The 17,159-nt window shown below is 34.0% G+C and overlaps 1 protein-coding gene and 4 non-coding genes across 5 annotated transcripts; 4 read left to right on the plus strand and 1 right to left on the minus strand.

The window, feature by feature from the left end:
- Positions 1-3,731: 3,731 nt before the first annotated feature.
- Positions 3,732-16,263, plus strand: LOC149900328 (uncharacterized). The gene is made up of 9 exons (XM_090113219.1): positions 3,732-3,871; positions 8,529-8,657; positions 9,438-9,586; positions 10,292-10,434; positions 11,530-11,686; positions 12,383-12,480; positions 12,855-13,024; positions 13,325-13,470; positions 16,057-16,263. The coding sequence occupies exons 1-9, from the start codon at positions 3,750-3,752 to the stop codon at positions 16,233-16,235; spliced, it is 1,293 nt and encodes a 430-aa protein (XP_089969345.1). The 5' UTR covers positions 3,732-3,749; the 3' UTR covers positions 16,236-16,263.
- On the plus strand, positions 8,084-8,202 carry LOC149900329 (5S ribosomal RNA). Its single transcript, XR_016457862.1, has one exon. It is a non-coding gene; the product is annotated as a 5S ribosomal RNA (ribosomal RNA).
- LOC149900330 (5S ribosomal RNA) lies at positions 10,069-10,187 on the plus strand. Its single transcript, XR_016457863.1, has one exon. It is a non-coding gene; the product is annotated as a 5S ribosomal RNA (ribosomal RNA).
- On the minus strand, positions 12,012-12,130 carry LOC149900331 (5S ribosomal RNA). Its single transcript, XR_016457865.1, has one exon. It is a non-coding gene; the product is annotated as a 5S ribosomal RNA (ribosomal RNA).
- A 545-nt stretch (positions 16,264-16,808) lies between the features above and the next one.
- Positions 16,809-16,927, plus strand: LOC149900332 (5S ribosomal RNA). The gene has a single exon (XR_016457864.1). It is a non-coding gene; the product is annotated as a 5S ribosomal RNA (ribosomal RNA).
- Positions 16,928-17,159: the final 232 nt, after the last annotated feature.

Genomic DNA, 17,159 nt, shown 5'->3' on the forward strand with positions numbered 1-17,159 from the left:
CAGTAACGTATATCTGCTACGAAAGTTAAGTTCGGAGGGATCAAAAAATTACTTATTACTTTATGCGTCATTGAACTTATTTAGTTCTACATAATAGATATCTAAATAAAGTTAGATATCGTTGTACATGACAGTAAAAAACATACCAGCTGACAATTTTTATGTATTATTTTAATTATGTGTCGTCAGTCGTGTAATGGGTGTCTCTTAATCTTAATGATTTAAACTCTTAATACATAAAAGTCCAATATAATTTTTTCAATCAATTAAACATCCAATAAAATATGTAGTTAATAGTTACCTATGTTATGAAAATAAGTAATATTGTTACTGCAAAACGTATGCAAAAGATTCTAAACTTGAAAGAGACTTAAAAATATAACATGATATTATAGATTATTAATTCCAAACAAATGAAAATGTTTCTTTCTATTAAGTCTAAGTATTAAGTAAAAAGATAGTATTTAAAAGCATGAAGATTAATCTTCGATTGTTGGCGAGGAAGCTTTTAATTTTTTATCATCTCGTTCATGTTTACATTGTTATAATTTTTTCTTGCAATATTTATTATGTACTTTGTGCTTCAAACTTCTATGCTCTGAGTTGTTATAAACCATTTTATGTTTTTATAAGATTAAAATATAGTTATACATTTTTATTTCAGAGACATCTAGCTATCCCAGATTGAACTACTGAAACAGTTCTATTTCAAGTTTCAACAGTTTCAACCGTGTTTCAACCCATTATTTTAACAATCTAGATATTCTGTACGTATAAAATTCCAATTAAAACTGATAGAGGCCGTTTGTCTGAAGGTTTTAACTCGAGAGCAGCTCGACCAATTCAGCAATTTTTTCGTGTTGTCTCTCCATAAGAACCTTCCCTGGGCAAATCTTGGCTAACAAAAACGTTAAAAATAATTAATTATTCAACTTTTTGTCTCGTTATTTATTTCTGATCCAAGTTACCCTCCAAATGATATTAAACTTTCACTGGTAGGTAGGCTGTTTTAAGTTATTTGTATTTTCGAAAAAACAATAAACATTTTTTGCTCTCGAATTAAAAGGGCTGCTCTAAAAAAAATATTTATCAATGTAGTCCGAGTTAGGACGGGGCTGTGTAGCATAAAGTGGAATAATTATGAAAATCGATAATACTGTACAATCACAGTGTACAATTCATGATATCATCTGGTTAGTAAGGAGCTTGAAGTACCACGTATCTTCATGTTATATTTTTAGTTTTGAATCTACGATATTTGCAGAAGCGAGTGTGTCAGTGGAGCGCGGCCGTGAGACGGTCAGATAAACAAACAAAATCACGGATGAGATGCTTTAGAAACAACCATTTTTATAGGCACTACAAGGTCAAAAAATTAATCAGACACTTGTGAATAGAAACTTCGTATATATTTGGTTTATCATCTATACTAATATTATAAAGCTGAAGAGTTTGTTTGTTTTTTTGAACGCGCTAATCTCGGGAACTACTGGTCCGATTTGAAAAATTCTTTCGGTGTTAGATAGCTCATTTATCGAGGAAGGCTATAGGGTATATATCATCACGCTACGACCTACAGGAGTGGAGCCACAGGGGTGAAACCGCGCGGAGCAGCTAGTCATAAATAAAAATCACACATTCTATAAACATAGACATTTTTAGATAGCAATTCCCCTAAATTTGTAGTAGGTACTTTCTCTTAACAACATAACTGATAACTATCTATTAAAGAAATATTTTTTATCAACAAATAGTCATTCAAGACCCAGTGCTATATACCAAGCACAAAATAATTAAAGGTTATAACTTATAATAGTGTTTCCATACTGTAGGTACACAAACTGCGTTACGCACTGGAGTCTATTTTCGGCTCAATGCTAGTGAAGACAGCGGTTCTCAAACTTACGAACAATACTTCGTTGTATTTATAAAGTAAAAAGTGAATGAAACAAAAAATGTTGCATTTTACTTTAAACTAAGTACATACTTAACTTATTTCAATGAAACAGAGTTATAATAAATGGAAGCCAATAAAAGTGATGAATGGTTCATATTACATCCCACCAGGATATATCATATAACCGGTCGTCCATCCATATCTTTACCTATATTATTGTGTTATGTTATTGGTTTGCAAAATCCAAGATATCATGACAAAATATGAATTGTAGTTATTGGAGATCCGATAATTCATATAAAACGCGATTAAATTATAAACCTACTAAAATGAGTTCTGCTCTGAATCTGCGATTATAATATAGCTGTGCACAACTTGTAAAATATCTATTAACTTTGTTCATATTTATGTAACTATACAAGTTTCGAACAAATTAAAAAGTTCTAATAACTACATTATGTATTTCAAAATATAATACTTACTTTAGCCTCGCTTGATCCCGAGCGAAGATAGAATGAACGGCTACTACAGCAATATTTAAATTAACCCTCCTAAAAATAAACCCTTTCAGTATCGAGAAAAATACAAATAACATTGATCGCTGGTTAGCACCAGACAATTTTAATATGCAATTAAGATAACTTATTCATCAGACTTCGTCAGTGTTCTCGCAAGGAATTCAGATTAATTCTCATTATACTTTAACGGCTAAGAATCTTAGATCACTGATAAGCAAATCTTATTAACATACTCTTTGCATACACTACTTTTCTTGTAAGACTAGTTCATATCCCAACTTTACAAGTCTTGCAAAACTGATTCTTAGGTACTAAATACATATTTTGACTTAAAATTTAGACGAAAGCATATAACGTAAATGACCGCCTCCTCGGTACAGTGGTTGACGCGTGAGCGTAGAACCGAGGGGTCCTGGGTTCGATTCCCGGTGGAGACGAAAAAAAAATGTCTCGGTCTGGCAGGACACAGAAGGCTGATCACCTACTTGTCCCTAAAGAAAAATCGATCAGTGAAACAGATGTATGAATAATGCATCTGCCCCCTACCCCACTACGGGGACACGGGACTTCACTTATATAACGTAAATGAGCTAAATTGATTATGTTCACTTTCTCCAGTGATAGTTTTAATAATCTGGTTGAATAAACAAAATTAAAGGAGATTCTAAACTGAAATCTTAATATCTTCTTCACATCTTATAAGCGTACCTGCTTTAATTAGAGGTCAAACATGACTAGGCTACCATAAAACGTATGTACATACATATTTCTATGCTAATTTAGATTTTATTACATAGCTATTAAAGTTCAAGAACATAATATCCTTAATGATATTCATCAAACGTCCTAAATTAAGTGCGGGAAGTGAATTAAATAAGTACCCTTTAATAGCTCGATGATATTATGATAAGGCAGCCCACATGCTACTCGCACGCATCCTATATAAAGGCTGTGTACTCATGCGATGCATAAAATTATTTATAAATAATGCAATTTAATGCAAGTCAATGGTATATTATACTCACAAACCTGCATCTAAGACTTTACAATCGAATTTATTGTATAGTATTTATTCTCTTTGTCGTGGAAATAAAACAGTTAACAAAAGTTTTATCAAATTGAACAAAAATATTGACAAATTGTATATTATTATTATTTATTAATATATTCATAGGAATTTTTAACAATAGTATTAAATCAAAAAAGGACTACTAAGTTCAATTATTAGATTTAATGGGATACAGGAAAAGAAAATTGAATTATCCAACATGTGAACACCCGCCCTACAAGTTTGAGATTCAGTGTACAAACGCATCAACGCGGGCGCAGTCACGATGCGCGCGCCGCCCGGCTCCGCGGGTCTCATGCTCCTCGCCATCTATACACCCCTGGTACTCACCACTCAGGACACGGGGTATTACGCAGAAGACGGTTACCATGACGACGTGCTTGACGTGTGAGTTTTCAGTGATCGTGAAGTGCTTTTAATAAAAGTTGTGACGATTAAAAAAAAGAAACCCTATAAAAAATAAGTGTACCTATGTAAAAGTCAGGTAATCTAAGAATAGGTATAGGAGCTTAACTTTAATGACGTCACAACACAGATAATATTTTGATAAATGTGTAAAATACCTAAATACTGAAAAAATCGCATGTAATAAGTTGTACATTATTCTGTGATAACGGGTTTTTATTTAGTGCAACGTGCATTTTCAGTGATAATAGTTGAGGTCATTGGGCTTTTGTTTATCATTAAACTTTGAAATCATTTGTTAAATATTAACGAAAATATCGACATAGACTTTCCAGTCCGTTTTCGTTGAAGTAAAAGTTAAACTTTGTTTCAAATTAGTGTACCTACCTGTACTGATTTGATTTAACTGAATTATACTTCTCTATGTCCATTGTCCTGTAATTACTGAATCACTGACATAATAATTATTACAACTATTACATATTTGGTGTCTATTGGAGATCCCCATCCCGTCATAGGTCAATTAATTGATACTAATAAATAAAAATTATAAAAACACCTGCAACATTATCAAGTGTTTACATTTTTAGTGTAATAATATTATTGTCTGACATCCTGGCACTAGTTATAATGATATACCGATATAAAGCCGAACCCAAATCAGGTTACACGGAAACAAGTATAATATTATAGACGTAGCTAGTAGATAAAATATGTACCTAATCACTAGCTGTGCCCCGCGGTTTTACCCGCATTGCTCCACTCATGTTGGTCTTAGCGTGATGATAAATGATAGTGTGTCTACAGCCTTTCACGATAAATAGGCTATCTAATACCGAAAGAATTTTTCAAAACGGACCAGTAGTTCCTCTCTTCAGCTTTATGATATTTGTTACAATTTATAGGTACCATTCAATAATATTGAAATATACCTATCTTAGACTATATACATAGGTATATAGCTTCCATATAGTTCGCTGACTAGAGGTACTAAGAGTCACCAGTCTCTACCCTTGCTCTACCCAATGTTATGTGTGTTTTTACAGTTACGCCTCTGCCAGTCTGCCTATTATACAGGGTGTCCCACTGTTGGTATACTATGCTCAAAGGAGGTTATAGTTTTGCATACGCTGAGTACGTAAAAAATACTTATAAAATTCCAGACGTATTTTTTTTCCAATAGATGAATTCTTAAAACTCTATACAGTTGTACACCCAAAACAAGCAACCCGCCCAACTTTGCCGTCCGCATGTCAGGTATCGTTTAAGATTAAGTTTTCATAGACAAAATGCTCACATTAGAGAAGCGGTATATGCCGGCTGCGCGAAGCTACCGAAGAAAACATGGATTTTCAGGAAAAATTTAGCAAAAAATTTTTGACGTAATTTTGTTGTTTAAGTATTTTTTACGTGATCAGTGTATGCAAAACTACAAGGCCCTTCGCGCTTAGTATACCAATAGTGGGACACCCTGTATATTTATTGAAAACGTTAATCTGTTTAAACACAAATCGTTAAATTAATTTAATATTCCATCTAATGCAGATGCCGATGTCATTTCCTCCCGTAATTATGCGTCAGAGCGTAATATTTTATTAGCACCAAAATCTTTAAGATCATTTTAAATTGACAACTTTTCTCTTTATAGCAATTACCGTTATAAGTACGTATCCTTATAGGCTGCAATAAAATTTTGAAAGACTCGTGATCATCATTTTGTTTCTGTCGTATACCTACCTCGAAATCATAGACTTGTTACAACTTATAACAACGTAATTTATATTTCAGTAAACAATTTTCTGAGTGTCAATCTAGGTTTCATTTCCTAATTTCAAAATAAAATAAAAAATTTCAATGCATTCTGCAAGATTCACTAAGAGCAAGGCGTCCCTGATCCACAAACTATTTCTGTTCTATGTAAAAATAGAATCTCTTAGTCATATTCTTTCTGTATTTTGATTGATGTCTCAGCGTTGTAATTTCCTTGTCTATAAGTAATACATATAATTATCATTTTCTCAAGCAGGAAAGACTTTCTCATCCGGTGACATCTTTAATGTACCTTACTAATATAATAACTAATGACTGATACTTAGGTCTTAGCCGATTGAATAAAACAGTTAAGGATGCCAACATCTTCTCTAACTCTTTATTTTTAAGGCGTTCGTTATTTATATCTAAAACTTAAATCAACTTATATGTTTTTAATAATTAAATAAAAACAGCAAGATTAATGTAGCAGCAGTGCTGTCTTGAAAATATTTTAGATTGATGGCTATGCAGTGGAGCTACTCCAATAGCAACAGGACCAAAGAGAAGAGAATACTTAGGTATAAAGATTATAAACGCAAAAGTTTTGTTGAAAATTGAAGTAGATATCTAATTAGTAATCTGTGCAGTGTGCTATTGATTAGCGAGGGCAGAGTTGTGTTGTGTAGTTACCTTCTTAATCATTCTGAGTCTAATTACACTGAAGTTTGTATTTCTGACAAAAGCTTTTAATATCGGACGTAGCACATAGCAAAAGCGATACTTGCTTTAAATTTTCGAAACTATTTTTTATAATATTACCTTGATAATAATTGATAACTACACGGAGATCATAACTGCCCGGAAGTAAATTAAAAGCACCGTTGTATAATGATGGACGTTATGAACTTATGAGTTGCATAACGCCATGGACTTCGGGGAAGCGAGATCAAAGTGTTATTTATATCCTTACTGGCTATACGAATATAGTTTATAACAGGGCATTGTATGCAGACCGCCATCATAATTACTCTCACTCCAATTCACTGCAGGTCGTTGAACCCTTGCACTTGTTTTACCATCTTTGGTATTGTTTTTTAAAACTTGCAAGGGTCTTGGTAATCGCGTGAATGTAGGCCTGTATTGTGAACTTTGTCTAGGCAAGTTTAGTTTTAAAGAACTTGACAAAATCAAATTATTTTGAAATAACAGAGAAAACTTGCATATCTTACGAATATTATATGGGAAATTTTGTGAGGATGTGTGTGTGTGTGTGTGTGTGTTTGTTACTCTTTCACGCAAATTCTACTGAACCGATTACAATGAAATTTAGCACACATATAGAAATAATAGAGGGTAACTTGGATTAACACATATATAATAGGTTTTATACCGGAAATCAGACGGGATCGGGAACTATGCGGGGTTTTCTTTGAAAACGCGAAAATCTAGTTAGGTATATTTTATACATTTGTTTTAAATATTAAACCGTTTAATTATTATGCTAAACCGAGCTGGAAAAAATCAATGAAATTCAGAATCAAGAAAATCGATCTAATCGTTCTTGAATTAACTACCTAGCTATATAATATAAATCTAAGCTATAAATAGAGGAAATCATTGATTTTTTTCTATTGCCAGAGTACCATTTTGTTTTATCAGGAAATAGAACTTAATTATAAAACTATTTTGGCACAAAGTAAAGTCCAAAAGTTAAATGGAATTACTCTGTCCTGATAAGTGGGACTGATGATTTCATATGAATTTGTTCTCGTAATTATGATAAGATAAAACTACGTCATTGTTTGCGCGTTGTACATACCTACTATTGTATTTTGTATACATAGTAAACTAAACAGTCTTACACACTAGGTACTATGTTTGTACTATGAATGATGAGTTTCAGATAGCCTTTTAACAAATAAGCTGTAAATCCAGTTTATATCTCGACATATTTAGTCTTAGCACAGATTACATAGTTAATAAACTTTTTTTTTAAAGTGAAACTTTTATTACATCGTCTCAAACTTTTTGGTCTGTGTAGCGCATGTCGCGTGTATCGCGGCTGCCGAGTAGGTATACCTACTCGGCAGCCGACCGTCACGCGACATGCGCTACACAAAGCAGTGTTCGGAACCGTTCGAACAGTTTCACTTTAATCGTGGTTTCATAAAACCACACAACATTTTTTTTCTAATTTTATTTAGGGACTTTGAGTCAGTGTAATAAACTAGTTTGTATAGTAGGTACTTAGTTATTTAAGGAGTTAAGTTCTACGACCCAATTTGCTAATAAGATGATGATGAACACGAAAATAATATATTTTTCATTATAGTTAACTCGACTATACTATAACATTTAACATTTTTATATCCGATGGTGTTTTTTATAGGGATTTTAATAATGGTACATAGGTATAATATGAATAAATTGGAAAAACTAATTGCCAACGTCCATACCACGTTGAATACACCGGTTCTCGTCCGATCACCGAAGTTAAGCAACGTCGGGCGCGGTCAGTACTTGGATGGGTGACCGCCTGGGAACACCGCGTGATGTTGGCTTTTTGCTTTGTTAATGTATTTTATATTAATTTTTGTTCAATCGTTTTTTCATTAGCTTTAATTAATTGATTTTTTAAATGATAAATTTTCTTATTAAAATTTCTTATTAAATTATCACTTTCTACATAAGTACTAAAATAAGCAATCCTATTGATTATTCCAGATGAACGGATTACGGACAGAAGCAGAGACAAGCAAAAAATATATTAAAAGGCTGTTCTGCACTCAAAAACTCTTGTCCCCTTGCTACTAATAGGAAACCATTTTAAAACCATGTCTATAATATATCATAACAATTAGAATAATCTTCATACTTTATGTTGCAGGATAGACAAAAGTGCAGAATGTCCTACAGACCGAGTCCTACGATCGCGGGAGACATGCAGGGTTGGCGGCGCCGATGTCCAGTGCATACAACTGCATTGCTGCGAAACGCACAATTATATCGCTGGCCGGTGAGAAATCATATTTTTTTTACTTGTAGTAATTTCACAGAATACATAATATGTAGTAGCTAAACGCTACAGAACGGACACTCTCACACACGCTAGTCACAAATGTGCCAACCATAAAGCGCGTCACACACGGTGAAGATTTATCTTAAGATACTGTAATATTTTATATTACAGTATCTTAACGGTCATTTGTAACAGGATGGCGGTTCTACAGGGGTCTTAGTACGCAATGACAAAAAGAAAAATGATGGTCAGAACGCTGATACCGGATACCTTAAGATACTGTAATATAAAATATTACAGTATCTTAAGATAAATCTTCACCGTGTGTGACGCGCTTAAAGCGTTAACACACACATATTTTGCAGTCTCTACAGTGTGACTGTCAAAACGATAATTTTGTATGGAGTGTCCGGGGTGTGGTAATATGCTAATATTCAGTTGTCAATATTGAAACCATGAAACTGTGTCGGATCGCTGAACGACAGTTGAACATCGAGCACAATTAAAAGAATATTATGAAAATTCATCTTATGTGGTGCAGACTCTGTGATTATTTATACATAGGACCGCTTAATTAATTAAAAAAAAAAATCATTCTGTATCGCAATTGAGCAAATTGAAGTGAATAACCATATTTCCGGCATCCCGGTTTAATTTAGTGTGCTTTTTGAAAAAAAATGGCATTTTAGCAACTTTAGGTAGGAACCTGCCATACTTCTCATGATGTTATAATAATAATTATAGTAGTTTCCAGAAAAATATGTTTATTTCTTTCAGATGTGTCCCAAAAACCGTGGACCCTTGTAGCTTGCGGCTCTGCGAACAGGCGTGTGAGGTGAAAGAGGACCGCATGTGGTGCACCTGCTACCAGGGGTTCAGCTTCAGCGAGGACCATTATAGGAGGAAGACGCAGCCTTATTGTATAGGTGGGTTATATATTTTGTTATATTTAATTCATACAATATGTAAATTGTAAAAGATACGGACATAATTATTTGCTAGAGGTATTTTTTGCATTAGTGAAAAAAATTCAGAACAAATTTGTATAACACAAAACGTTCCATAATTTTACATAAGAATATACATAACTTATTATTAATTATAACAGATATGCAAGATCTTTGTAAATTATAACGAACTGACTGAGCCGACACGTTGTCTTCACATTTTATGAGTTTTCGGCGCATTTTTTTTTTAGTTTTTCTATCGTAAGATCCTTCTCCTGACAAAATCGAATACATCAAAATAAGAATAATCGAAATCGGTCCAGCCGTTCACACATAATGCACACGTGTGCAAAAAAACACGCGTGTGCGCGTGACAAGGGAAATAGGCATTCATTTTTACAGAGATTATTAAGATTATGTACATCACCAAAAATATGATACAAAATTTCATTTGAATCATCGCCAACGTCCATACCACGTTGAATACACCGGTTCTCGTCCGATCACCGAAGTTAAGCAACGTCGGGCGCGGTCAGTACTTGGATGGGTGACCGCCTGGGAACACCGCGTGATGTTGGCTTTTTGCATTTTTTTTTTAATTTATTACAACCTCGTATTTATTTTATTCAGGATTAAAAGAAATCAATATTTCGCAAGGTAATTTATTATTTGTTTTTTTTTCAGACATAAACGAGTGTTTAGATAACAATGGTGGGTGCGACCAGAAGTGCGTCAACGACCCTGGTGGCCACCACTGCGAGTGTGTGCCGCCCTTTACCATCGCTGATGACGGCAGGAAGTGCGTCCGCCCTGTGGTTACTGTGCCGGTAAAAAATAAGGCTTCTAGTAAATGTATAAGAAACTTATTATGATAAACAACTTTATTTGCTCATTGGTGTCTTCTTATAAAACAACGATTACAATTTAATTTGAAGAAAGTCATATAATCTAATTATGTATTTGTATTGCCGCCATAAACATTTATCTATCGACATTATAATTGATTGAGTTACATTATAAAGTCACATCGTCTTTACTAGTGTTGGTAACGTTGGTTGTTGTTCCATGATCCACACAGATAAAAAAACCGGCCAAGTGCGAGTCGGGCTCGCGCACAAAGGGTTCCGTAGCAGCAAATATAATAAATTACAGTTAAATCAACCTATCTCAAAAACTATAAGAGATACTTTGATCAAACCAAAAATCGTTGAAAGAGTTAATTAGCATGCATCACCTCTATTTTTTTTAGAATTTTATACCCCGTAGTTATAAAAATAGAGGGGGGGGGACATACTTTTTACGACTTTGAGAGCTGATATCTCAAAAACCGTTCACTTTAAGAAAAATGTTTTTTAGAAAACTTTATATCATTTTAAAAGACCTTTCCATTGATACCCCACACGGGTATGTACATCGAAAAAAAAAATTTCATCCCTCAGTTACATGTATGGGGGGCCCCACCCCCAATTCTTTTTTTTACTATTTAGTGTCATATTTTTGTAGCGGTTCATACAACACATATTCCCATCAAATTTCATCACTGTAGTACTTATAGTTTCCGAGTAAATCGGCTGTGACAGACGGACAGACGGACAGACGGACAGACGGACATGACGAAACTATAAGGGTTCCGTTTTTGCCATTTTGGCTACGGAACCCTAAAAATGGACTATTCAACACAAAAATATTTTTTAATTTGAATCAGCACTTCCTGAGTAGAAGTTAACTGCTTTATAATGTCAGCTGTTAGTGTACTAGTGCAGTATTAAAATATTATCTGTGGTGTTAGTAAATTAAATTGTAAAGAATTATTCCCAAGAGACGCTGCTGCTCATCCGCGCGGCATCGCGTCGCTACGCGCCGATTGTAGTTAGTTATTAATTATTATATTATCTGTGGTGTAATAAAAGGAATATTTCCAGGAGCCGCTGCCGCTCGTCCGCGCGGCGTCGCGTTGCTACGCACCGTGCGACACCGTGTCGTGGCTCTCCCGCAAGGTGAAGCTGCTGAGCGATCAGCTGCACTCCACGCAGGCGGCGCTAAAGAAGCTGCTAGATAACCCCGCGCTGAAGGGAGAAGGTGGGTTTAGGAAGAAATTGAGCAATTCCATTAGTATGTAATATTATAATACTATGCAATATGCAGTTTTTTAGCAATATTTTATTTTATGTAATAAATTTAATTGTCTTATATTCATAAAAATAAATATCTTCGGCAAACGACTTATCAATAGATGTCAATAGTAGAAACTAGAAACCTTGTTAATTTGTTAGTAATCCGTGGAAAAACTAAAATAATAAAATTCGGTTTAAAATTTGTCAGAAAAAAAGTATAGTTATTAATTAATCACAAATATGAAAGTCGTAAAAAAGCAAATTAAATTTTATTAAAAAAATAAGCAAAAAGCCAACATCACGCGGTGTTCCCAGGCGGTCACCCATCCAAGTACTGACCGCGCCCGACGTTGCTTAACTTCGGTGATCGGACGAGAACCGGTGTATTCAACGTGGTATGGACTTTGGCGATAGTTTTAATAAAAATGTTGAACCAAAGTTTCATGAATCACTGATAAAGTTGCTGATAACTTATTGTACATACTGATATTTTATTTTTATTGAAATAATTTTAATTAGCAGATATTACCTATGCTGATCCAAAAGTTGTGAAATTGTCTGTAAATGTAATTTAAAGACGTTACTTACTGAATTTATATAATAACATGAATTTTTATATTTTTATTTATTTTTAAAAATTAAATCATTACTTTATTTTCAGGAGACGATCGCTTCGCGGAGGGCACATATGCATATAGAGTGCTCGACGCCACGGCGCCGCTAGAGGGCGGCTACTGTAGGTGCGAGAGAGGGCCCAGGGTAAGGAAATTAATATTAAAAAAATATTATAAAAAGAAATATCAAATATGTGTTATTTGAAATGAATTACTCACTTCACCAGCAGAAAGTAGGTACATCATTTCTGAGAGACATAGGCAATATTTTGTTTTGAATTATCCCCGGTTGACCCAGCCGGAGCCGGGAGGCAGAACGAACTATTAGCGACTAGTTGTAAATAAAACGCTACAATAATTTATATTTATTGTAAGATAAAGTACAATTTTTATCAAGTCGGATAATATAAAATTAGTTAAGTATTAATTCAAAATTTTGAAAACGTCGTTTGGTAAAATACATTAATTACTTATTAAAATCTATGAATACAATCTATAGTTAGTCTTACATTTCTACAGGGTCCACCAGGGCCGCCAGGTATGGAGGGACCGAAAGGCGACACCGGGCCCCGAGGGCCGCGCGGGTCGAGAGGCCCCAACGGCTCCATGGACCTGATGCTGCTTCTACTGGCTGATGTTAGACATGACATACGGAATTTGGAAGCACGAGTTTACAAGAATGGGGAAAAGTAATGAGTTTATTGTTTGCAATATTTAAAAATAATTATTAAATAATTGATTAATGTTCAATGTGGATACTTACAGTTTCTTTACAAATTAGGCTTGATACTTTATTCAATTAAAAAAAACGGGAAAAGCCAAATTCGCTTTTTCAATAATTATTTTAAAATCTGTTAACGAAAAACGATGGAACCACAACTTATATTAGAATATTTAATAAAATAAATTACTAGACTATGAATTATGTATGAATTATGAAAACCAGATTATCATTTAATCTACACGATTCAACTAATATCTGATTTCAGGCCAGAACGCTTCAACCTGCAAAAAGCATGGCGTGAACAGAAGAAGCAAGAAAAGCTGCAGCGCGGGAACAGCACGCGGCAAGAGCTGGAGGCCTACACCGCGCCGCCCGTCGAGGGACCAGAGGAAGTGGAGATAAACACGCATGGTAATCCATTATTAATTGTCCGTATTTAAGCAAAAAGGAACCACCCAGCAAAAACGCACTTCTGAGATATCAAAGGATTTACAAAAACATTTGCAGCTCTGTTAGATGAAGTAAAATTAAAATTTATTTTATTTGAATTCATTGATAAATTACTTATTTAAGTATGTGTATATAAATTTGCGCTGAATATTCTTAAACTTTCTAGATAATTAAGAAAATGTGCATGTGGTTCCTTTTAACATTTATCAATTGATAGGTTTTCTCTTATACAAAAAGGAACCACATCCCAGGGATTTAATGATATAAATGAAACTATGTATTTATAATATCGTAATTAAAGCTTTAATTAATAAAATATATAAAATAATACTTATATAGGACGTTTATTCGACGTTATCATCAAATTGGATTTCGAAATCCACCGTGTCTAGTCCATCTATGTGGTCTTCTATTGCATCATCACTAATGAGACCGTTATAAAAACTGTGCATCTTGTGGAATGAGATGTAATATGGACCGAATATCGCTAGAAGGTGAAAAAAGCTTCTACAGAGGCAGCGACGTATAAGGTTCTTCGTTATCTTCTGTAATAAATAGAAAAAAGCTTTAAATCAAAATTATAAAGCCACGTGGCTTTTATACGTAGGTAGTTATATGGCGACAGCAAAATATTATTAGTTCTTATAAAGCCGTGTCCCTACTAGACGACTAAGTATGTTGTATGTACATGCGCCATGTACAAAAAACTGGCTAAGTGCGAGTCGGACTCGCGCAACGAAGAGTTCCGTACCACTATCTAACTGTCACGGTTAATCATGAGACAGAGGGATAGACAGACGGACAGCGGAGTCTTAGTAATAGGGTCTCGTTTTACCCTTTGGGTACGGAACCCTAAAAATCATACGCAACAGTGGCAACCCTAGCAAAAAATTAAATAAACTTGTTAAAATTTTGAATTTCGCAGGCTAGGGCCTTGTTCCGGTCAAAACAGTAGCCGCGCGAGTTTTAAAATCAAACAAATAATTATATGCGCTGAATGATGTGGCTGAATGTACTGTACTGAATCTGAATCTAAACGTATTTTACCAAAATAGTAGGTAGGTACCTAGATCATCGACAGTTATTTTTAAAACAGGGTTTAGACTTTAGTAGTTTCATCTCACAATGACAGATGAATCGTAACAAAATGATCTCTTAATTCGACTCGCCTTCGTGAACAACGACATTGTCGTTAAAATACGTAAATCCACAGAGGATTCCTCTTGTACTTACTTAATGAACTATCTTCTTAAAATCACACCACAATCGGGAATGAATCAAAAGTGGATAAAGCGTACCTGCATCTCAGATTCAATAAGTACTTAAATGCATTAAATAAAACTACTTACCCGTTGTATCTTCATTATTATCTTCGGTGTTCGTCTCCAATGCTTTTCTTACCAATTGCTTGCTTATTTATTTATTACTAAACATTTTCACATTTAATTTTAAAGGTAATTAACAAAAACAATAGAACTTACTTCGCGGAGGAAAAAAACACCGTCACGTATTCGAACTACTTCGCTGAATGTCACCTATATTGACAGATGTTCGACGTTTTACTTAAAAAATTGGAGTTTTGCACTTAAGTAATGAAATACGTTGTTTAAAGATGATAAGCATTGTAACAAGTCAAGGTATTTGGTTCCATATAGCGATGATGGGTTTCAAAATGTTTTACATTATTTATTTATGCATAATAGAACCGAATGCTTGTGGTTTTATTTTGCAATAAAAAATTACAATTAAATTATGTATTTATTTTACGCATAACTATACCACAGAAACCTGGTTCCATTTTGTGTATTAAAAATAATTGTTATTAATAGAAATATGTGTAATGTATAATGGTACCAAGTAGGTGTGGATCTGTTTTGTATAAAATGACATGATAGTAATATCGTTTATTTGTTTGAACAAAGCAGTCCCGTGGTGCTGTGGTTCGGTTTTGCTTAATATGGTATTATTCGTTGTTGCTGGTGGTTCCTTTCTGCTTTTAGTATACCTTGTTTCCAACGTAAAAATCATGTGGTTCTCGTTTGTATAAGAATTTAGACCACTTTTGAATGAGTATTCTTCAATAAAAGTAAAAAACGAAATTTGTCGAGTGGTTCCATTTTGCATAAATACGGACAATTATTCTATTACAAGTTAGAACTAAACATAAGTTTTAAATTTAGATTTAGATAGGTTATATACGTATAGGGCTGGCCGACAAGGGACAAACACACCATCGCGTTATCATGATTGCATTGAATGAGAAAATGAACGTTCTATATGCTACAAGTTGTAACCAGGAGACACATTTTTAAATAGGTCAATCATCATATATTAAACCATAGAAATTTAAATAACAAGACTAAACCCATAACCCATAAGAGATAGTACTGTATTTTTTTTCGTAAAATGACCTTTCAAAAATCGTATGTTCTATCTACTCCGTCTTTCCTATTTAGTTTAAATCTTTAAGACATAATAATATACTCCTAGGCATGTTTTATGAAATGCATCATTCAACTAAGATATTTAAAATCAAACATTTCACAGGTTTAACGGGTGATATAACGCACGATACAACCACAGACTACTCATTCGCAAAGACAACCAATCCAGAAGTGACTGAACTCATAGAAATGGACGAGAAACTGCGTCAGTTCAGAAAACTCGCTGAGACCAGCGCGGGCGATGACGACGTGGACACAGACTATGATTATAGCTTCTATTGATTGGAAATATATTTCAGTTTTTGTTAAATGTCGTTTTATTTTTAATTTTACCTATAGTTTATGCTACATAATGTGATAATATTATGTTAGATACTTGGTTAACAAAAAATATTTTAAAAGCTTGAAAAGTAAAGAAGGTATATCCTATAGAGATAGACACTATAGCATAGACCGAAGTAAATGAAAATATAGTCACAAAATACAGATACAACCAGTAGGGAAACTGAATACCTACAACACGTTCGCGCGCAAGCGTCTTTACGAGAATCGTAAGAGTATTCTTATACAATATACCTACATATTATCTGTCATTGTTATAATACCCACGATTCTCGTAAACACGCTTGCTTGTGAGCGTGAGCCATTTCGAACGTGTTGTATTTAGTTTCCCTACTGGTTGTATCTGTTAGTTCTGTTACTCTGTTATTACTAAGTAGTATTACTTGCAACTTTTTTATAACATTAGATACTTCATTCTAATTGATGTTCAGCATTCGATAAATGAATAAAATTTATCAGCAACTTCATCAGTGATTCATGAAAGTTTCGTTCAACATTTTTATCAAATCTATCGCCAACGTCCATACCACGTTGAATACACCGGTTCTCGTCCGATCACCGAAGTTAAGCAACGTCGGGCGCGGTCAGTACTTGGATGGGTGACCGCCTGGGAACACCGCGTGATGTTGGCTTTTTGCCGTTTTTTTTATGTAATTTTACGTATTTTAATAGTTGTGACATAATATTTTAAGTTTATCAATCAATAAGAGAATCTTACAGTAAATATGAAATATTTGATTGTAAGTTATTTTAAGCACAGATCTAGATATAGTTTAGGTAACGGACATTGAAAATCACTAAATAATTTTTAAGTATCACAGCTTATGTAATATTTCTTCTTTATCTGTACAATGTACATAACAA

The sequence above is a fragment of the Colias eurytheme genome, chromosome 19 (genome assembly GCF_061535395.1).
Source record: "Colias eurytheme isolate Ceu_HAF_F1 chromosome 19, ilColEury1 Martin Lab GWU primary, whole genome shotgun sequence".
Lineage (NCBI taxonomy): Eukaryota > Metazoa > Arthropoda > Insecta > Lepidoptera > Pieridae > Colias > Colias eurytheme.